This window comes from Podarcis muralis, chromosome 3, assembly GCF_964188315.1.
Source record: "Podarcis muralis chromosome 3, rPodMur119.hap1.1, whole genome shotgun sequence".
Lineage (NCBI taxonomy): Eukaryota > Metazoa > Chordata > Lepidosauria > Squamata > Lacertidae > Podarcis > Podarcis muralis.
This window is the reverse complement of record NC_135657.1, coordinates 24,466,399-24,489,118: the sequence shown is the minus strand read 5'-3', so window position 1 is coordinate 24,489,118 and position 22,720 is coordinate 24,466,399. Positions and strand designations below refer to the sequence as shown.

Below are 22,720 nucleotides of genomic sequence, written 5' to 3'. Positions count from 1 at the left end.
TTCAAATCCTCACTCAGCCAGGAAACTCACTGGGTGACCTTGGGCCAGTCACTAACTGTCAACCAAACCTACCTCACAGGGTTGTTGTGAGGATAAAGAGGAGGAGGGAGAACCATGTATGTCACTGTGAGCTCCATGGAGGAAAGATGGAATATACCCATGCCGTAGGTAAAGGTAAAGGGACCCCTGACCATTAGGTCCAGTCGTGGCCAACTCTGGGGTTGCAGAGCTCATCTCGCTTTATTGGCTGAGGGAGCCGGTGTATAGCTTCCAGGTCATGTGGCCAGCATGACTAAGCCCCTTCTGGCGAACCAGAGCAGCGCACAGAAACGCCGTTTACCTTCCCGCCGGAGCGGTACCTATTTATCTACTTGCACTTTGACGTGCTTTCGAACTGCTAGGTTGGCAGGAGCAGGGGCCGAGCAATGGGAGCTCACCTCATCGCAGGGATTCAAACCGCTGACCTTCTGATCAGCAAGTCCTAGGCTCTGTGGTTTAACCCACAGTGCCACCTGCGTCCCATGCCATACCGGTCTGAAAACAGGATACACTCCGCCCTGCTCAACCTGACTTTTATAAAACCTGAGTGGGGTTTATTGTTGCACTCTTAAAAGTACCATGATTTAAGAAATCTGCTTTTAGCGGTGTGGACTATATTTGGGAGCGGCTTACATTCAGGCCCGGGACGCGAGTGGCGCTGTGGGTAAAAGCCTCAGCGCCTAGGACTTGCCGATTGAAAGGTCGGCGGTTCGAATCCCCACGGCGGGGTGCGCTCCCGTTGCTCGGTCTCAGCGCCTGCCAACCTAGCAGTTCGAAAGCACCCCCGGGTGCAAGTAGATAAATAGGGACCGCTTTCTAGCGGGAAGGTAAACGGCGTTTCCGTGTGCGGCTCTGGCTCGCCAGAGCAGCGATGTCACGCTGGCCACGTGACCCGGAAGTGTCTCCGGACAGCGCTGGCCCCCGGCCTCTTAAGTGAGATGGGTGCACAACCCCAGAGTCTGGCAAGACTGGCCCGTACGGGCAGGGGTACCTTTACCTTTACCTACATTCAGGCCAATACAGTAATAAACAAACAAACAAACAAACAAACAAACAAACAGGCCCAGACATAGCGTAAAATGCACAATCTGTGAGGAAAAGCAAGGGACCTCTCAAAATGAAGCTTCAACTGTGCCCTTGCCCCAACAGAACTGGGTGATTAAATAGTCACGGAATTCAACGGCAAAGCTCTGTCTTGAGAGAAGAGTTAAGGAACAGAGTTAGGACAATTAAAATGCTAGCAAACAAGGAAGCTTTAAAAACTGAGCTGTTCCAGTTCTTCACTCTCCAGTCTCCCACGTGGACTTTTTAAACAGATATAATTGTAACGAAAAACAATATGAATAAAATGCAATTGTGACGTGAGGCGGAAAGGAATTCCCATCTTGGCTATTATCTGCCAAGCAACCAGTTGAAAATGGTTATGTATGCTTAGTTTAGCTGAACGTCGTTCCATTAATAGTTAAGCTGAGTGAGACAGGGATTTTATTAATGGTTTGAAAAGCTTAAACATAGTGCCCAATGAGTGCGAGGTTTTAGGAGCCCCCAAGGAGAAATCTGGGTCTTTGACTACATCAGTTTGCCACACAGAGGGATGGGAAGTCACTAAACATAGGAAAGAATACATTCCTCTGGGGTATATGAAGTGTCAATTCCATATGCTTCATTTTGCGCTTAAAGATACCTCCTCCCCCATCACCTCTGATTGAGCTATTTACAGTGGTACCTCGGGTTACAAACAAACTCTGCTAATCCAGAAGTAGTACCTTGGGTTAAGAACTTTACCTCAGGATGAGAACAGAAATGGCGCGGCAGGAGCAGGAGGCCCCATTAGCGAAAGCGCGCCTCAGGTTAAGAACGGTTTCGGGTTAAGAACGGACCACCAGAACGAATTAAGTTCGTAACTCGAGGTACCACTGTATATTGGTTGAAGAATGCAAAACATTGCACGGGGGTTCTTTCACACGAAAAGTACCACTTCAGAGATCACCCTCTGTGCATGACCAGGGCAGAACACCAGATATAATTGTTCTTGAAACTCAGGGGTCCTTCCAGAAGTAGTTTCTGAAGCAGCATAAGAAGCTGCAGGTGCTGTTTTAAAAATATGCCGTATTTTTCGCTCTATAGCACGCACCTGACCATAACACGCACATAGTTTTTAGAGGAGGAAAACAAGAAAAGAAATTCTGAATGAAACAGTGGATGTATCATTTTGGTGCTTCATGCTGTGGCCACAGACATGTGATTTGACGGTGAGTTTGGGGTAGGCCAATGCAAAAATCCCGAGAATCCATGTGGATCTGTGCTTTGTAACCACAGCAACCGGAAACAGCTTTTACAACTTTGTAAAAAAAAGCAACCAAAAACAGAAGAGGGTGGGCAATAAGACCCTGAGGCAGAATGCAGGAAAGCAGCAGCCTCCTCTCTGCAGCGCGCAATCTGATTTTTGCCTGATTTTTGCCCCTGCACTTGGGCCAGTCGGCTCCAGGGACCACACATTCGCTCAATAACACGCACAGACATTTCCCCTTACTTTTTAGGAGAAAAAATGTGAGTGTTATAGAGAGAAAAATACGGTAAATGTCAAGGCAAACCACTGGCAGCGTTCACATGTCACACTATGCCATGCTTAGCGGTTTTTACCGAGAACAGGCAGATCGCTTCTGTTTTCCACCTCGCGCAGCAACAAACCCCGATCCCTGGCTTAGTGTTACATCTGAGACAGGGATCGTGGTTAGTTTCACTCCCAAACACAGCACAATGTTAAGCGTTAAATCCAAACCAGAAACCAGGGGTCATGGTTTGTTCCTTTCACTAGGAGAAGAAGTGAGGCAGAAGCAACCTCTGCATTCATGGCAAACCATTAACTATGGCTTACTGTGAACATGTCAACTACAGTTGTACCTTGGTTCTCGAACGCTCAAAACCCAGAACTAAGTGTTCCAGTTTTCGAATGCTCTTTGGAACCCGAACATCCGATGTGGCTTCTGATTGAGTGCAGAAAGCTCCTGCAGCCAATCAGAAGCCGCGTCTCGGTTTTTGAACTTTTTCAGAAGTCGAACAGACTTCTGGAACGGATTACGTTTGAGAACCAAGGTACGACTGTACTAGACCCAAGATGTTTTGGATCACATTCAGTTTATAAAACTACAGTGGATACCAAGTGATGTCTGAATACATAAGACTAGTTCTTACGGTTCTACATCAATGGTCTGTTCTCCAGGTCCTGGGGTGATCGGGACACTGACTCCATCAACACTATCTGTAAGAAAAACAAGAATATGTCATTCTGTGTGCAGACAGGCACTCCCTTCACTAGTACAGATTTGCATCTTTCTGGGAAAACCTAACAGAAAACAAAACTTAATCGGGACAAAGGGTTGTATCCAACTAAGCAGTAATCAGAGTAGAAACACTGAGATTAATTGACCTAAGAGTCAGAGCCATTAATTTCAATTGGTCTACTCTGAGTAGAACCAGCACTGGATACAACCCACTGACTGCCTGAACCATAGCTCAAGGATAAGAATACGCATTTTCATACAGGTATTTCTAGGGTCAATCTCTGGCATTTCCAATTAAATGGATAAAGATAGCAAGGAATGGGGAAAAGCCTCTCCCTGAGATCCATCAAAGTAGACAGGGATGGCAAATCTGCGACCTTCAAGAAGTTACTGGACTAAAACTCCCATCATCCCTGGCTATTGGCCATGCTGGCTGCGGCCGATGGGAGTTGGAGTCCAACAAGATCTGGATGGCCACAGGTTCTTAAGAAAGATTTGTATGTTCGGCGGCATCTGTATACAGTGGTGCCCCGCAAGACGAATGCCTCGCAAGACGAAAAACTCGCTAGACGAAAGGGTTTTCCGTTTTTTGAGTCGTTCCGCAAGACGAATTTCCCTATGGGCTTGCTTCGTAAGACGAAACGTCTTGTGAGTTTGTTTCCTTTTTCTTAAAGCCGCTAAGCCGTTAATAGCCGCTAAGCCGTTAATAGCCACTAAGCCGCTAATAGCCGCTAAGCGCCGTGCTTCGCAAGACGAAAAAAACCGCAAGACGAAGAGACTCGCGGAACGGATTAATTTCGTCTTGTGAGGCACCACTGTATATGAACTTCAACTCGAGACTATTTTGTAAAAAAAAACGGAGGTTAAAACTGCTAAAGAGATTATTCAAGGCCACAAGCAAGTAAAATTCTACACTGATGAAATCGGGGGGGGGGGGGGGAGATTGTTAAACCATTGTGTAACCATGGTGAAAACTGTCCCACTGCAAACTAGTGGGGGGTTCTACAAATGGAACAATGTATGTCCGCCCCCTTTGAACGTTATCTGCTATCTTCATCTCTTCGTGGTGCTCCAGAACCCAAGATCTGAGAACATACACCTTTTTTTTGCACACACCTTTCATCCAGACAGTTCTCATGACAAGAACCTAAGTGGAAGTGACATCCTGGCCCCCATGCTCAAGAAGCCCCACCTGGTCCACAGGGCTGATAAGGGACCAGTGCAAAACCAGACCAGGATGGGGAGTTTTAAGAGGCCAAATGCAACCATCGACAATTGTACACAATGCATCTTTGTTGCTGGACTATACCACATGAGGTTGCAAGTGAAGGGGCTGGTGCCAGTACTCATCATGAAGTTGTTACAGGAAGTGCCACACCTTTTAACAACAACAAAAAGAGGTGCTGCTGCTGGGTACCCTTGAGTACCCCTTGGGGGAATCCACTGGCTTTGACTAGAAATTCTAGTTTTGTATATGCAAGCTATTTGCTGTTGTTGTTTTTTAACGTGAGTGACCATTTATACATTCTACCTCACACCTGCAGCCTCAAGTGGTACAGTTCATCAACAGATATACAGTGGTACCTCGGGTTAAGTACTTAATTCGTTCTGGAGGTCCGTTCTTAACCTGAAACTGTTCTTAACCTGAAGCATCACTTTAGCTAATGGGGCCTCCTGCTGCCACTGGAGCACGATTTCTGTTCTCATCCTGAAGCAAAGTTCTTAACCCGAGGTACTATTTCTGGGTTAGCGGAGTCTGTAACCTGAAGCATATGTAACCCGAGGTACCACTGTATTATGTGGGGCAAATGATCATGTAGCCCAATCCTAAAATGGATTGGATGGATTCCAGGGGCAAATGGAGGAGTCTTTCAGGGTGGCATGTTCCTGGGGATATTCTACAATCCCTCCTCTTCGGACACATGTGGGCAAGAGAGAAACTGCTATCCAAGTGACCGCAAAATAAAATGCCGCTTGATGTAAAAACCAGCAGTGTGCTATACAGAAGTGAGGCATGGAAACTGGATAAGTTTACAGCAGTGGTTCCTAAACTTTCTCGCCCGTGGACCACTTTAAAATGGCTGGACCACTTGAAAAAATGGCCTTTGCAAAACACTTAATTTCTGCCTGTTGTGGCAACTGTAATGCACTGGGGCTAGATACCGTATAATTTTTAATTGTCCTTTAACGGCTTGGGTTGCATTTAATTGCATTCCACAGAATCGGCATCACGATACAGTAAAATGAAATGCAAGAAATAAAACGTACGACAAAACACAACTAAAAATCAATATGTGTATTCCATATGGACATGTCATGAACCACCTGTAAGAAGCTCACATACCACAGGTGGTCCATGGACCACAGTTTGGGACCCCCTGGTTTACAGCGCACCATCATACTTACTAGATCGACAGAGAAGCATCCGGGGAGTGGGTGTCAAAGGTGTGAGCGGCAGCTGGGGGTGAGACGCACCATGAGCGGACGTGATAACGCTGCTGAAGAGGCCAGATCCATGACGTACCGGGCTGAGCATCGGAGGTGGGGTGTAAGGAGGGGGGTCGTGAATGCTGTCCAGCAGGTGGTCTCCCAGGATGCGGGGAGAGCGAAGCTGGCTTTGGTACAGCGTCGCGCCCAGGTGGGATGCAGCGAGGTTGTAAGAAGGTGGCGGTATGAACAGAGGCTCCGGTCTGTGGCGGTATTTTTTCTTGTCTTGAAACGGTTTGAAGCTTTCTTCAGAGTTGGCCGTGCTTTGGTGCTGTTTTCTGTTGAGGTCCTGAATGGAAGGTTTTCAGCATTCAGACAACTTAAGACGTAACATGGGCAAATTGCATGGGAGTCTCAGGCGGACACAAAAACCTGAACCAACTCATGAGCCTCTATGAACCAGCCTATATTTTGACATCAAGGAGGTGACACCCCAAAACAACCTCCACCATTTTTTTCTTTGGTTGATAGCTAAGAAGTGGGCTTCCACCCACCTTCCCTCAGTCCTTCAATGGTCTGGCAGAGTGTGGGATTTTCCCAGTAGTGAAATGATTAGCAAACTTAAGTTAAAATGGGCCAAGCTAAACCAGAGACCTCCCTATGTACATTGGCAGCCTGACAGGGATCTTGACAGATCCGCAGAACAGCCCCAAAATATAGAGCTATGTATGTATACTCAAAGTCTTGCAATTTCAGTCACCAACTTATCTTTGATATTTATTTTCACTATCAAATGTATTCATGAAACCATGCTTCAGCTCATCATTAGTCTTTAACTCGCTTTATTGGCATGTATGACACTGATTTTATGACCTGTGCTGCAGACCTCGTTTGCTGTTTATTTTATGTATAGACTCCAGTTGTTTTAATTGATACCATCCTCATTTATTTGCAGATATTTCATTATTTAGAGAGAGAGAAATCATGAACTACTAAATCAAAGAGCTCTCTAAGCAGCATAGAAATAAAACAATTGACCAAAGCATATCTAAAATCCATAAAAACTGAAAGACAAATATACACACAATAATCATCTTTAAAACATGGATAAAAAGAATCAATTTTAAAATAAATCAATACAGGAAACTAAACTGCATTTGGCTGGCTTGTTGATATGAAAAAGCTTTCAGCAAGCACCAAAGTGGTACACTGCTTATGCTATAAGTTTGCTTTCCTGAAGATAAATATGAGGGTGTTTTTGTTGTTGTTGTTGTTAAAACTTCCCATTTTCAGGGGGGGGGAGTAAGAGTGGAATCCTAACCTCTGCCTGCCCCTAAAACCAATGGATTTAGGATGGTGTCCTGGTGCATCTCTGCTGACCTCCACATGTGGAGAGAAGCATCAGCAGCTGAAAAACCCCCAGCTATGAAGAGGAGGAAGAGGATGGATTTGATATCCCGCTTTATCACTACCCAAAGGAGTCTCAAAGCGGCTAACATTCTCCTTTCCCTTCCTCCCCCACAACAAACACTCTGTGAGGTGAGTGGGGCTGAGAGACTTCAAAGCAGGGTGACTGGCCCAAGGTCACCCAGCAGCTGCCTGTGGAGGAGCGGGGAAGCGAACCCGGTTCACCAGATTACGAATCAACTGCTCTTAACCACTACACCACACTGGCCACACTGCCAACCATACCCAGGCAGCCAGACAATCTATTGCCAGTGGTTTTCTTGCTGGTTTCTGCAGGCAGAAAGCTTCACAGGATTGTTCTGAGGGTAAAATATATAGGGCGGGAGAACCATGTATGTCACTTTGAGCTCTTTTGGAGGAAAGGAGGGATAAAAATGTGGAAATAAATGAATCCCTCCCACAAGAAGCATTACACAGGGCAAAATGGGGACGAGAACACTAAGCTCCCTACCCCTCAACTGCTACCCCCTGCACGAGTTGGAGGCCAAATATCTGAAGCAGGGAGCTTCCAGGACTCAGGGGGGCTCCCTCTGCGATTCAGACAATGCCACGAACTCACAGAGGTTGACAGGCATGGAAACTGCGGGGGACTGAGCTTAGCGCACTCATCCCTGCTCCCCCCACCCATATTCGCACTGGGGAGTCGACTCCCCGAAGGTGATTTGTGTCATTGAGAATTCACACAAAGATATCTATAATCTGCTTTGGGGGGGGGGCGTGTTTGTATGTATAGGGAGGAAAGGAAGGAGGAGACTAATTAAGTCCTTCACAATACCTGCTGGAGTATATTATTCTTACAATAATAATTAGGCGATAAAGGCTATTTATCTGCAGGAGACAATATTAGGCAAAATCCCACTCAGCCCTGCTCCCACATTATTAAAGAAGAAAACGGTTTCGAGCAACATTAAAAACAAACAAGCACAAATAACACTGATAGGCAATAAATCCCTCTGCCTTTTTTTGGAAGGGGGAAGTAAAGCTTCCCCTTTAGGAATATTGGGACAATCCAGAAAGAAAAGGCTGCTTCTGCCTGAACTGGAAGAGACCAGGGTACCCGTTAGGGCTGGGCAATTTATCAATATATCGTCCAAAACTGAAGTCCATATTGATATTGTGATATTGGTTTCATAATTTTTGACCTGGCAATATATTGCGAATCATGATGTGTGTGTGTGTGTGTGTGTGTCTAGGGGATGAGTAATTATATCAGGCATAGGCAAACTCGGCCTTCCAGATGTTTTGGGACTACAACTCCCATCATTCCTGACCACTAGTCCTTAGCTAGGGATGATGGGAGTTGTAGTCCCAAAACATCTGGAGGGCTGAGTTTGGGGGTGCCTGAAATATTTTTCTATATTTTAATATATGCTGGAAGCCGCCTAGAGTGGCTAGGGCAACCCAGTTGGATGGGCAGGGTACAAATAATTATATTATTATTGTTGATGATGATGATGAACATCATCATAAATCACAATGTGGAAAAAATTGTGAAGCCAGCCAATACCTCTACATAACTCCATACTTCAGACATGGCAATATATCGGTATATCGTGACATTTAGCTGGTGATATATCACAATGTTGAAATCCAGGAATCACCCAGTCCTAGTACCCAGTATTGGGACGCGGATGGCGTTGTGGGTTAAACCACAGAGCCTAGGACTTGCCGATCAGAAGGTCGGCGGTTCGAATTCCCGCGATGGAGTGAGCTCCCGTTGCTCGGTCCCTGCTCCTGCCAACCTAGCAGTTCGAAAGCACGTCAAGGTGCAAGTAGATCAATAGGTACTGCTCCAGCGGGAAGGTAAACGGTGTTTCCGTGTACTGCTCTGGTTCGCCAGAAGCGGCTTAGTCCTGCTGGCCATATGACCGGGAAGCTGTACACCGGCTTCCTCGGCCTCAGAGTCGGCCACGACTGGACCTAATGGTCGGGGGTCCCTTTACCTTTACCTAGTACCCAGTATTGCATATGTCCAAACAGGGATGATGTTTAACAGGAAGCACTTTAAAAAAAAATGCAGAGGGATTCACAAGGCACCCCTAGCACAGTTAGTAGGAAGAGAACACTCACAGAGGACAAGCAGGGGCTGGCCATGTTAGGGGAGCATGGCGGAGAGGAAGTCATCCTCACAAGAACGGGCATCTCATCATCTGAGACAGGCTTATCTTTAAGCACGGCGCTGCTGTCAGCGGCCTGCTTGCTGGGATCGGGTGACGGCAGCTTAACGGGCACCGACACAGGCATGACGATGGGGACGAAGCTCTCCGCCTCGGAGGGCAGCTGCTCCCGCTGGTGTTGGTGCTGGGGCTGCGGCAGGCTCTCCCCTTCGTCCTGTGCAGACAACCAAAGGCATTCAGCCTCAACCGTGGACTGCTCCCAACTAGAACACTAAAAGGCAGCACAGACAACAAATAAAAGAGTCTTCTGGTACTCTCAAGGTTAGCCAGCTTATGGAGGCATTGGCCACTGTGGGCTGGAGCCCACTATGTAGCGGATCTGTCAAGTCTCAGTATGCAGTAGGAGGTCAACACTGCTACTTCTCTGGAAAACACGGCATGGAATGTGGCACGTGCACATCCCAGGCAGAAGAAACGCCTCAGGACAGAACAGAAAGTAGACTCAGGTGAGGTGAGTGGAGAAAATCCCTGTTTTGGGGGCAGGGATTATTGGTTTGTTGTTGTTCTTATTTTTGTTATGTATTTTGTGGGTTTTACATTGTAATTTTATGTTGTGAGCTCTACAAATGAAGGGTGGTATACAAATTTAATAAATAATAATAATAATAATAATGGTGTCATAAGGAGGCGTCGAGGTGTGTTCACAGCGAGGAGCCCCTTTCACTTGGAGGCTAGCCAAACCTTGCGCCTCAGAATAGCTCTCAGGCCTACATGACATCAGACATTGACAGATCTCCATCGATGGAGAATGAACATACTAGAAAACGAAACTGGAGAAAGACACATTTCCTTGACAATAGCAGGATCAGATTGAGAATCACTGTATTTTTTTTAAAAAGGAAAATTGCAAAGCAAAGCAAGCAGCAAACTTTAGTAAAAAAGGGTGAAGGCCATACAGCAAAACACCACAGTGTTACCTGTCTGAAGGCAGGAGATGCCCGTATCCCTCCATGAGACCTCATGTGGCCATTTAGGGCTGGCAAACTCTTAAATTCCTTCAAGCATACAGTGCATGTGAGTTTGCTCTTTGTTTCAGATCTCTCACTATGAGTTTCTTTATCATGAATGCTGCTGCAGAAAGGAAGGAGAGACATGTTTTGATGAGAATGTTTTCAAATACATTTTAATCCAGCCACATACATGTACTCTTAAAAAATAATAATCACAGATTCTCTCTCTGACAGGGCCAGCTCGAGACATTTTGCTGCCTGAAGGGAAGGACCAGGTCTACTCTAGAGCAGGGGCAGGCAGAAAATAGATGGGGATCTGCTGGCAGATCTTCAGTGGGCTGGCATGGGGTTCTGACTCCCAAATGTCTAACAGAAACCTTCCCTGCTGAGTCCTGACCATGTTAGGCTGCTGAGAAAAAGAGAGACTGGTGGGGAAACAGGTGTACATTTATTAACCTGGGCTGAGGGTGTGCTTGTGTTTAATTCTTACTGTGCATCCACCCTTCAGAACCATTATTTTGCACCTAGCTTTGAATAGTTCTAGTAAACAAACAAAAAAAAAGCAGATCCTGCAAGTCTGCCCACCTGTGATCTAAGGAGATCGTGAGCCATTTTTTCCTCAGAAAAACATCCACTGTCAGAATCAATTCTGTGAGCAAGTGCTTTTCTTCTTTTTTTTAAGCAATCTTCTCACAACTAAACTATTTTTGAGTGAGGATTAATGAAATTTCTCCTTCAAATGCTGAAAGTGCTTGCCGTATATTACTGTTGTGAGGTTTTAACAGGTTGGCCCTGATCCAATTCACATGGCCAGTGAAAAGGTGGAGAGCAGACAAGCGTTAACTCAAGGGTCACTTTTATGCTTTTATGCAGAAGGTTCCATCCAGTGCTATTTTCCTAGAAAAAGAGGTGCCAGAATTTACAATGAACACCTCTGTTGTTCTCTTAGAATGGCAGTGGCGCCCACCTGAGAGGTGCCAGAAATGAGTTCCAGAGAATTCTGGCTGGTTCCATCACTAAATTAGTCCCATGGGCCACAGACTGAGGAAGCAACAGGCACCAAAACCATCCAGTCAAAGATTGGTAGAATAAGTACCTGATGCTTCAGAGCTCTAGAAGATTCCACTACATGGCCAATAAACATACAGGTGGACTTGCACAGAGGCCAACAATTTGAGGACTTTTGAAAAAACGAAAGTTAAGAATACATATGTAGCTATATAACAAATATACCTTTGCTCGGGGGAAACTGACTGGAGTCTTCCATCAGGCAGATGGACCTGCTGCTAAAGAGATGAAAATACTGGTATATATCAGCATGCTGAAGAATCATCTATCTAGACTCACACACATGTAATGACTCATTCAAATAATCATTTAAAGAGTTTCACGCAACCTCCCCTGCCCATTCACAGATGCGTGAAGGTGAACGATGCTGTTACGCTAACTGGTCTTATCTAGGGAGATCAGAAGGTTCCAACAGCTATGGAAGTGGAAGTTGCCATTGTGTTTCCTTATTTGACCCATGCCCAATGGAAATCAGTCTAGCAAATATGATCAGCATTCACTGTTGCCGTTGCTTTCAGCCCACAAATTACACATAAATGACCATGCTTCCATTGTGTTTCCTTTGCACTGAAATATTTGGGCTGGAGTAACTTAGTGACATCCTAATTAATGATGTGAACTGTGTAAGCTATGCTTAATTCCAAGACAAGCTGCAGCAGAATGGAAACAGCGCTGCATGCAGTAAGTATAGGGCAGAACGGGGGGGGGGGGGGGGGATGCCTTCTTACATCCCTAGTCATGTCCCATCCGCAATGATGTGTATGTTTGTGAAGCCCCTGACCAGCTGCACATTTGGTGCTAGTGTGAAGGAGCTGTATGCACAAACTTTTATGTTTTTAAACTATGCCGCCTTCAAGACTGCCCTGTATTAGGAGGCCAACAAATTACCGTATTTTTCTGTGTATAAGACTACACTTTTCCCTAATTTTTTAAAGCTTAAAATAAGGGGTCATCTTATACATGGGGGCATCTTATTCACGGAAAAATACGGTAATTAATTAAAATTAATAATAATAATAATAATTTAATTTTTATTATTTGCTGCCCATCTGACTGGATTGCCCCAGTTATTCTGGGCAGCTCCCAACAAAAAAAGAAAAACCCCAATAAAACATCAAGCATTAAAAACCTTCCTAAACAGGGCTGCCTTCAGGTGACTTCTAAAAGTCAAATACAGTGTACCTTGGTTTTCAAACAGCTTAGTTCCCAAACGTTTTGGCAAACCCGGAAGTGACTGTTCTGGTTTGCGAACTATTTTTGGAAGCCGAACATCCAACAGGGCTTTCGCGGCTTCTGATTGGCTGCAGGAGCTTCCTGCAGCCAATCAGAAGCTGCAATTTGGTTTTCGAACGTTTTGGAAGTTGAGTGGACTTCTGGAACAGATTCCGTTCGACTTCCAAGGTACGACTGTAGTTGTCTATTTCCTTGACATCTGATGGGATGTTCCACAGGGCGGGCGCCACTACTGAGAAGGCCCTCTGCCTGGTTCCCTGTAGCTTCACTTCTTGCAGTAAGGAAACCACCAGAAGCCCCTCGCAGCCGGACCTCATTGCCCAGGCTAATAAGTTGTGGATTCACCAAAATACTGTGCCAATGGGAGCCTAAAACTTCTGATGGAATTCCACTTCACACGGCAGAGGCGAATTTGGTTTCTGCTTCTTCCCAAACTCAGATACAGGAAAGAAAGTATTACATACCTGAGGCCACATTGGACCAGGGGACAATGGCCGTGGCCCTTTGCTATCCACCTGGATACCTTCTGGGGGTATCAGAGGTTGCTGAGGAACGCCACCAGCGACAGAATTCATGTCCTGCTGAACTGGGCCCTCCGTCCCTTCTGCCAAGGGGAATCCAAGGTGCGAATCCATCAGTGCCTGAGCCTTGTTGTTGCTCTGGTAATGGTTTGGCTGACTGGCATCTCCTGGTGGCGGCTGCTGTTGCTGCTGCTGCAATAAGCTTTGTGAATACAAATGCCTGAAGGACTGCTGCTGATCTTGATAGAAGTACTGAGGCACTGCTCCCAGCTGAATGAGCTGCACAGAATGACCCCGATCCTGAGAGTACTGATGAGTCTCGTGCAGAGGCTTCTGGTCAGGATCTCTGTGAAAGGCAGGAAGTTGCATTTGCATCTGCTGCTGCTGCTGCAACTGTTGCATCATAGGCTGTATTGAATAATACTGAGCTGTTTGCACTGGGCATTGCCTCTGCTGCTGCTGCTGCTGCTGCTGCTGCAACTCGTGTATTAAAAGCCTATGTTGTCCTTGGTGGGATTGTTGTTGCTGCTGCTGCTGCTGCAGATAGTATTGATCTTGCTGTAGCTGCTGCTGCTGCTGCAGGTGTTGAGAGCGCATTTGCTGGAAGTGGGCCTGCCCTTGATGCATGGCAGGGTGCATCTGCAGGTGGGCTAAATGCTGCTGTTCGTCGTAATAGAGGGGTTGTTGGTGCGCCATCATGTGCATGTGCTGCTTCTGTGGCGCGCCGACAAAACCCTGGTGGACTTGCTGCGGCACCTGTTGGTATCTCTGCACGGCGGGCTGCTGCTCCACCGCAGGCTTCTGAGACAGCAGCTGCCGAAGGGCGCTGTCGCCAGTGCCGCCCATCGCCGAAGGCTGGATGACCTGAGATACGTTGTTGACTTGGATCCTTAAGTTCTGGTTTGCAAACACTTGGGCGAAGGAGTCCAGCTTATGCAAAACGCCACTCGTCATCTTCTGCGGCCTGACCTCGTTGGCTTGGGAACACAGGTGCTCGTATCCGTCAGTTACTTCGCCTTGCCCCGCTGAGCCCCACATGACGTTTTGGTTGTTCCTCACTGGGGCGTGGTTCCCGGAACCCAAATGGGCCCAACTGGATTGCCTAGGAGAATCCATCAACCCAAGGGTTTTGGACCCAGCATTCAAAGCTATGTTTTCCCTAGTGTCTTGAGGGAACGATGGGGAGAGCGGAGATTCCTGAGTTGCATCCATGGCTGATGTTCCATAGCTGTGGTTTAACGGTGCAAGGGAATTTAGGTGTTGTTGTTGCTGCTGCTGCTGGTAATACAAGCTATCGTTGTTGTTGACAACATGGCTCGTTTTGTACATTTGCTGATCTCCCATTTTCTCTCAACAAAAACCATTTAATTTTTTAATTTTTAATTTTTTTAAGAAACCACACACCAAGATCTGTAATCCCTGAGAAATTGTCTGTGAAGTTATTTATTTTTTTGGCTCTTCCATTTGCACTATGGAACTAAATTCTTTCTGAATGGCTGTTTCCCCTTTCAGGCAGAGAATGTTTCATTCCTTCATTAAACGGGCCGAAAAAGCATCAGACTTCATTCTAAGAAGATAATATACTCTGCGTACTCTGGACACCTGGGAAGGGAAAGGAAAAAAGGTGTAATTGTTTTTATTCTGTTCTGCATACCCTTATCAACTTTCCTTGGGACACAAGTGCATCTAGCATAGTTAAAACAGAAAAAGGAAGGAAAGAAAGAACACTTGACCCTACTCAAAAGTGCAGGGTGTTTTTTTAAGAAAAGGTAATTAAATCTGTTATCATTGAGAAAAAGAAAAAGCACTTTGGGGAGGCAATTTAGAATGACTCGGGAAGGGGGGGGTGCTTAAACATTTTTCTGCTCTTCATTTCTATGCTCTAAATACAACTCCAATGCCACACCCCTGGGATTTCAAATACAATGAATTAGTGGGGTGAGTAGCTGGAATGTAGATGAAGAATTCCACTCCTCAAAAGGAAATGTCAGATAGTAATCATTGCTCCATCCACTAACCTTCCCTGCCAAAGAATCCCCTTACCTCCCTATGGAATTCCCCAAGAAGCAAGCTGTCTGGCTAACAGAATGGAGAGTGCTTCTCCACCGCTTTTCCACAGGGTGTGTCTCAACCCAGAGTTAAGAAAAGCAAACTGCACCCAGCCATCACACTCTCTCCTGCTTCCTCCAGTCTGCCCCAGATTCTGGCTTCCTTCTTCCACCCGTCCCCCCATCCCCCAATTGTATATGAAGGTCAGAGTAGAGAAGTCTAACATTGCGAAGGCAGTAAGAATGCAAAGGCAGAGTGAGTTAGTGGGGGTGATGTAACATAAAACCTAGAGGTGGCTACCAACATCAGAAGCTGTCTCATACGGAGTCCACCTAGTTGGTTATCATCTACACTGATTTGCAGTGGCTCTCCTGGGTTTCAGACTGGGGTCTCTCCCAGTCCTACCTGGAGATGACAATGATTCACATTCTGCATGCTGGAGAAGAAACACATTGAAGGTCTACTGGTTAGCTACAGTGTGCAATCTCCAAGAAACCCTTCTGAAGGTTTATTCTTCAAGGAACATTTGGTCTACCATTTGGTCTACCAACTGGCAGACCTTCTTCTGTTGCCCCTGGAAGGTATCCAGAGTAGACACCAGGTCTATCAGACTTGGTGTCCAAGAAGACCTTACTAAAGTCTGAGTCCAGCTTAGAAACCATACCTATCAATGTGCCCAAAGCTGGCTTTTGGGAAAACCTCTTGCTGCTGTGTGGAGCAGACAACAGGTCTCTCAAATTGTACTGGGCTTACCCTTCTCTCCTTTGAGAAGTTCTCCGTTGCCGTTGAAGGCCAGAGCGGACACCAACCTATTCACTAGCAAAAGTGGGTAAAGAATGGCCTACAAGAAGCTCTCTGGAAATTTTCCAGATGGGAGACCCACTGAGCCTTATTCTGCAAGCAACAAAGAGTGATGTGTTGAGCCTCTTTCCCTTGTGCCCCAACACCACCACATTTTAACAGGTGCATGCGTGCTAGGCCTCAGCCTGGGATGATCTACTAAAGTCTCCATAACTACCCAGGCCAAAGCCCTCTTCTGAAGATACACCCCTCACACAGTGAGGTGGAGAGCAGGAATGAGGCCTTTGGTCCTACTCTCCCTCTTGCCACACCCACCAAGGGGGTTCAACTCCTGCAGTTCTCTACTTGTGAAGATTCCTTGCTGTGGATGTTCAGCTCTCACTTTGCAGAGGATGATGGGGACTGGTGATGAGAGACTAGCAGAGGGGGTCGGTCAATGGATGTCTTCTGCTAATGCATGTCTAATCCTGTGTGTCTGGAAGACTGCAGAGGGGTTGAACGATTCACCAGCACAAACACATTTATCTATCTATCTATCTATCTATCTATCTATCTATCTATCCATCCATCCATCCATCCTGCTTATATCCCACCTTCCCTCTAGGAAAGTAGCACACATGGTTCTCCCTCTCCCCATTTTACCCTCAAAATAACCCTGAGAGGTAGGTTAGGCCAGTGTTTCCCAACCTTTTTTGGGCAAAGGCACACTTGTTTCATGAAAAAAATCTCGAGGCACACCACCATGCCAGATGGGGAAAGGTCACTTTTTACTTATGTAAAAAAAAAAATAAAAAAATAGTAACAGCATAGAAGGTAATGGTTAGGCTAGCATCCCTCTTCCAAATATGCTAGGTTTTTATTTGCAGGGACTGTTCTACATGGGAAAGCATTCAGCACTGTCATTCTCCCATCTGCCATCTGAATTGGTACTATTCTGGGTCAACTTACTCTGCTGCATGTGTAGATGAAAATGGCACCAAGTGTGGGGGAGGGGGCAGAACAGGTTTCAGATACAGGATATTAAGCATACACGTACTTCAGATTGAACTGGTTGCTTGCTTTGCAAGTTTTCATTTCCCAAATGACTGCCTTGGCAAGTGCAATACCTACCAGGCTCAACGCCGGTCTCGCGCTGCCGCTTCCCGCGCTCTCAAGGACCCGGGAGGAGGAAGGCGTGAAGGGAATCCCGAAGGCGCGAAAACCTCGCGCATGCGCAGGCCTTCCGCCTGCGACAGCCCAGTAGGCCGGCCGAAGCGAGCGGCGATGGGATGTGGGAGGGAGCTCGCTCGCTGCCCCGCGTGTGCCTATGTGGGGCATGTTACAGCCCCGTGACATCAGCGCCACGCAGGCAGCCAGGCAGGCAGACGGCGAGAGCCCCACGCTGGGCGGCCTCTCCTCACCGCTGCCGCCCCGCCTCTCGCAGCCCGACTCGCCCGCCTCCCTCCAGGCAACATCTCGCGGCACACTAGTGTGCCGCGGAACACCGGTTGGGAAACACTGGGTTAGGCTAAAAGGGTGTGACTGGCCTATGGCCACCCAGTGAGCTTCATGGTTAAGGTAGGATTTGAACCTTGGCTTCCCAGTTCCCACCCAGCCCATAACAGAACCACTACACCACACTGGCTTGCTTAGCAAATCTCAATGTCAAATTTCAGTCCTGAAGCTGGTTTTTTGGGGGGCGGAGGGGGGAGATTAAATGTAATGTCAGAAGTATTTCCTCTCCTTTAAAGGACCATAGACAACTTCTGACCTCTTCCTTGAAATCAGGCAGTGAGGAAGACTGAAAAGCACAGAGGCTCAGATATTTTCTTGTCTAAGGAATGCTCACTGCAAGAATCTTGAAAACATTTGATTTAGAACAGTTACAGCGCTGCAAATGTGATTAAGCTGCCGGTCTGAGAAAGAAGGGGAGGGGGGGGAATGCAGTTCTTAATATCTTCTTTATTAAAATTTGGGGGGGGGAAATATTGCTCATCTTCTTTAAAGAACCATTGTGGAAACCACAATAAAAGCCCCTCCCTCTACATAAAGGGATAACTGTGTCAAGGTATATTTTTTAAAAAAACCAAAACCAATGCCATCATTACTCTGAAATGGGAGGACTACATTAACTTCTCATTAATTGCATTTATTCAATTTAATGCAAAAGAGATAATTTCTTATGGACACAATTATTCCCAAAGCAGCCAAGCAATTCTCTTCCATAAATGTCAGCTATTATCTTTTGGCTAAATTGCTTTATTAATTTTTTTTTCAAGATACTTCAAATATTTCTCACTGCTGGGAGTCATGCATTAGAGGGGAGGGAAAACTCGGCGCCTGCTTCAAAATGCAAAATGGATTTTGAAAAACGAGGCAAGGTTCAAATTTTAATAGATGCGTAAGAAATCAAACATATCGAAAAGGGTATCACAGAGCTGGGAAAGGTGCAGCAATGGGTGACCAAAAGTTATTAAGGAGTTGCCATACCTTCCCTACTAATACTAATAGAGAATACTAATGGGAAGGTTAATACTACTAGTAGTAGCAGTAATATTTGAAATTATATAGCCACCCACCAAACAAATATTCCCTGGCAGCCTATGAACACTACAATGCTCTATGTGTGTGATAAGAGTGAAAGAGCACTTGTCAGACAAGTTTCCCTTGTTTTCCCCCTGCACGCTATTTAGGGGTTCCCCCAAACCCCTGCCCAAGCCAATTTTGGGGGCTTGCAGGGGGAAGAGAAGTGGGGGAGGCCCTGCTAGGCAAGCAGAAGTCCTTAACGCAAGCTTCTGTTAATAAGACTCATTAGCTGAATCCTGCTCAATAAAAGATGGCCAGGGGTTGGTTTGTTTTTTAACGCGGTTTCTCTTGTAAAAAAAAACAGGCTAGATTTCAAAGAAAGGAGAAGAAAAGAAGAACAAATTAAAAGGCCTGAGTGATCGAAAAGGTCTTCATCTGGTGCTGAAAAGACACTGGAGAAAGTACCAGGTAACCTTTCCCTTGGAGATCATTCCGTAGCCATGGTACCACTACTGAAACCATCCTCTCCTTGGCTGGCCTCAGGAGCAGGGATTTTGCAGAGGAGCCTAAGACCTACACGGGAGGAGGCAATGTTCCAAGTAACCTGGTCCCAACCTACTTAGGGCTTTATGGGTTAAAACCAGGAAAACCATGGCTTCAAGTCTTGTTATGGCGGAACAAACCACCCGGTTCAGGCATAATGGAAAGCCAGTGTTTCTTGGTTTGCTTATGGAAGGAGCAAATTGGACAGCGTGCACAAGCATGCTGCTCATTCTTGACAACCACAATAAGCCAGAAAGTGTGGCTCATCGTTACGTGTGAACAGAAGAGGTATGCCACTTATATACCAGTTTTTGAAGGAAACAGCGGGACAGGCCACCGCCTTTGTGCCTGTGGCTTGTGGGCTTCCTGAACGCATCTGGTTAGCCCACATGGGTAGCAGGAGGCTAGCCAAGATGGGCCTTCAGCAAGGCTATTCCTATGGTTGAAAAAGGAAGTTCGGCATGTTTGATAAAGTGCTTAAAGGGTGGGTAGGGCGAGCCTGGCTGATTATTATTTTTTTTTAATGTACTCTGTTAGCTGATTTCCATTTAACAAATACAGATGAGTTCAGGTTGTCTTTTGGCTTTGACCTTCCCCTCCATAATATCTAGGCCAATCTCATTACATAGTGTGTTTCCCCACCACTACCATCAACATTAGTGATATGGAGCAAAATCCCCACCATTGTGTGTTCTGGACGCTGAGGAATGGCAAAACCAAGCAGGATGCTAAATTCTGTCTTTGAATTCAGCATGGGTGTTTTTTAAATGTAAAACAGCAGGTGCCGCGAGGAACTGATAGTTATTAGAACTGCAGCAGATGAGAATGGTGCTGTTGTTTTTAACAAAATTGAAAATCTCCCCCTGCCCCACGCTCCTAGTCCTGACAAAAATGGCTCATCAAAAGTTGCCATTTGCCACTGACAATGGTGATGGATTTCCTCCCAATGCAAATAGCTGCTTTAGATGAGAGATTTTTGTCAGGACCATAGCCGGGATCAAAAGGCTTAAACTCCACCACCATTGTCAGGTGAGATCCCAATAATCACCAGCCCCATCCCTTACAAGGGGCTGGTTGTGACCTTCCAGGGGGAACTGACTGACCATAGCTGGAAAGTAAGGTCATTGTTGTTTCTTTGTCCATGTAGCCCTGGGTGCATCTTGCAATCTGTCTTACAGCTGGTGAGGCTAATCTAATTGTGTCCGCATAACTCTTTCTGCATTCTGTAGATTGTTGTATAAACTGTCGGCTTTGAGCTAACATCATCACACCTAGTTTCTTCTCCCCTGATGGAAGAGTTCTGGTCAAATCAAAAGCTTGCTTGTGATTTTGAGACATTTTGGCTAGTCCTAATAAAGCCATGTGGTTTTTGGATTCTACGTCCACTTCCTGTGGACCAACAATGCCACCTACATTTTTTGTAGACTAAGGCTGCAATCATAATCACACTTATTAGGGAATAAGCCTAACTGAATACTGCAGAACTTACTTCTAAGTAAACTGGTACTTGTCCTTTTGCTCTGATCCATCAAGTCCGTTTTGATGTTCTTATATTCCATTGTTATTTCTAACCATAAGGTGAGAGAACATACCATCTTGTCAAACGAACATTTGCTTAATAGACTCCTTAAACGTGCCATGCTTCATAGTCCAATTATAAATCTGATAAACAACACATAAATCTGTGAAGCAACTCCTGTTTTCAGAAATCTCAATTACTCTGAGGCAATTTGTTCTTTGTAGCATTTTACGTTGTATTCATATGCCCCAAAATGATTCATCTAAAGCACACACAAAAAGCAATTAAATTAAGGTCGTGAGCCTAAGTACATATCATAAGGAAATAAGGACACCAAATAGGACACCTTAAAGAATATAAATAAAGAAGTAATAAACTATGATATTTTCACACATTAAAAGAGTAATGCAACCACTATCCAGACTTTCCAGTTCCAAAGAATCTTAATAATATATGTTCCTTTACTGTGATGGACATACATGAACACGGAGGCAAAGCACAGTTATATTTCATTGTATTAGGCCAGGTTCACACATCACTTTAAAGTACGGTAAACCATGGGTAGGCAAACTAAGGCCCAGGGGCTGGATCCGGCACAATCGCCTTTTAAATCCGGCCCGCAGATGGGCCAGGAATCAGCGTTTTTACATGAGTAAAATGTGTCCTTTTATTTAAAATGCATCTCTGGGTTTTTTGTGGGGTCTGCTTGGTGTTTTTACATGAGTAGAATGTGTGCTTTTATTTATAATGCATCTCTGGGTTATTTGTGGGGCATAGGAATTTGTTCATTTTCCCCACTCCCCAAAATATAGTCTGGCTCCCCACAAGGTCTGAGGAACAGTGGACTGGCCCCCTGCTGAAAAAGTTTGCTGACCCCTGCTTTAAACCATACTTAAACTAATGTCTGAAGGCGAATGCACAATGTGCTGGTTCACACAGCTGAAATCACATGCACTGCCCCTCCCTTGTTCCCACTACCCTGCTACATCCCCATTATTCCCAGCTGTAACCAAAAAAATGGGCTACAGTCCCCAAAAGCTTATGCCATAATAAATTTGTTAGTCTTTAAAGTGCCACAAGGGTTTTGTTTCTGCTGCAAGAAACTAAACCAGCCATCCCTCTGGAAAGTTTTGTAACTAGATTCCAATATCCAAAAACCACACACACACTCTTCCATCCGATATCACAGATGCAATATGTAAGCATCTGCAACAGTCCTGTTTAAAATACATGCCTCTGGAAAAGAACTGGATCTCTGTTTATGCATATTTTATAAAGGAAATGCCCAAATAAATCTAGGTTTCCTATAGGAAAAGGGGCTTTATCAGCCTTCTCAAACTGCGGCATAGTGGTTAAACTAAGTGTCACACTTCCTACAAGCAAGACCCAGGTTTAAATCTCAATTATAAAGCTCATTGGGTGACTTTGGGACAAACTCTCAGCATATTCTACCTTGCAGGTTTGCTGTGAGAAGGGGAAAACAATGCACACTAACTACCTTGCGTTCCATGGATGGATGGATGGATGGATGGATGGATGGATGGAAGGAAGGAAGGAAGGAAGGACTTATAAATTGTAACAAATAATGAAAACAAATAAATTAATAAAAGTAATAAAACTGCTGCCACTTAATTTCTCTCATCCAGTCCAATGGGCCCTTTGTCACATAGGGCAGAATGTAAATATTGCTCAAGTTAGTACACTACCATCACTAAGAATTTATAGAGAGCTTTTTCTATACAGTGGTACCTCTGGATACGAACGGGATCCGTTCTGGAGCCCCGTTCGTATCTAGAAGCAAACGTAACTAGCGATGAGACGTCTGCACACGCACACGTCGCTTTTCACCGCTTCTGCGCATGACGTCATTTTGAGCGTCTGCGCATGCGCAAGCAGCGAAACCCGGAAGTAACACGCTCCGTTACTTTCGGGTTGCCGCAGAGCGCAACTCGAATGCGCTCAACCCGAAGCACATTCAACCCAAGGTATGACTGTATAGTTAAAGACCTGGGAGTATTAAAAGAAATAACTTATTCTGGCCACAAGTGATTCAAATACATGCCATATCTGGTTCAGACTAGGTCACCTGAAAACCCAACTGTACGCTTTTGTACACAGAGTTCATTGCTATGTTTTG

The 22,720-nt window shown here is 45.6% G+C and overlaps 1 protein-coding gene across 7 annotated transcripts in view; it reads right to left on the bottom strand.

The window, feature by feature from the left end:
* The window catches only part of TRERF1 (transcriptional regulating factor 1), a 78,923-nt gene that overhangs the window by 13,574 nt on the left and 42,629 nt on the right, over positions 1-22,720 (bottom strand). For 3 of the 7 annotated variants that reach the window (XM_028724754.2, XM_028724747.2, XM_028724748.2), the window contains exons 2-7: positions 13,110-14,768; positions 11,578-11,630; positions 10,312-10,465; positions 9,288-9,605; positions 5,730-6,099; positions 3,235-3,301 (exon numbers count right to left, since the gene is read on the bottom strand). In XM_028724754.2, the coding sequence (XP_028580587.2) occupies positions 3,235-3,301; positions 5,730-6,099; positions 9,288-9,605; positions 10,312-10,465; positions 11,578-11,630; positions 13,110-14,510 (2,363 nt within the window). In that variant the 5' untranslated portion in view covers positions 14,511-14,768. The remainder of the gene's footprint in view (positions 1-3,234; positions 3,302-5,729; positions 6,100-9,287; positions 9,606-10,311; positions 10,466-11,577; positions 11,631-13,109; positions 14,769-22,720) is intronic. The other 4 variants (XM_028724750.2, XM_028724752.2, XM_028724751.2 and 1 more) reach the window with 4 other exon arrangements.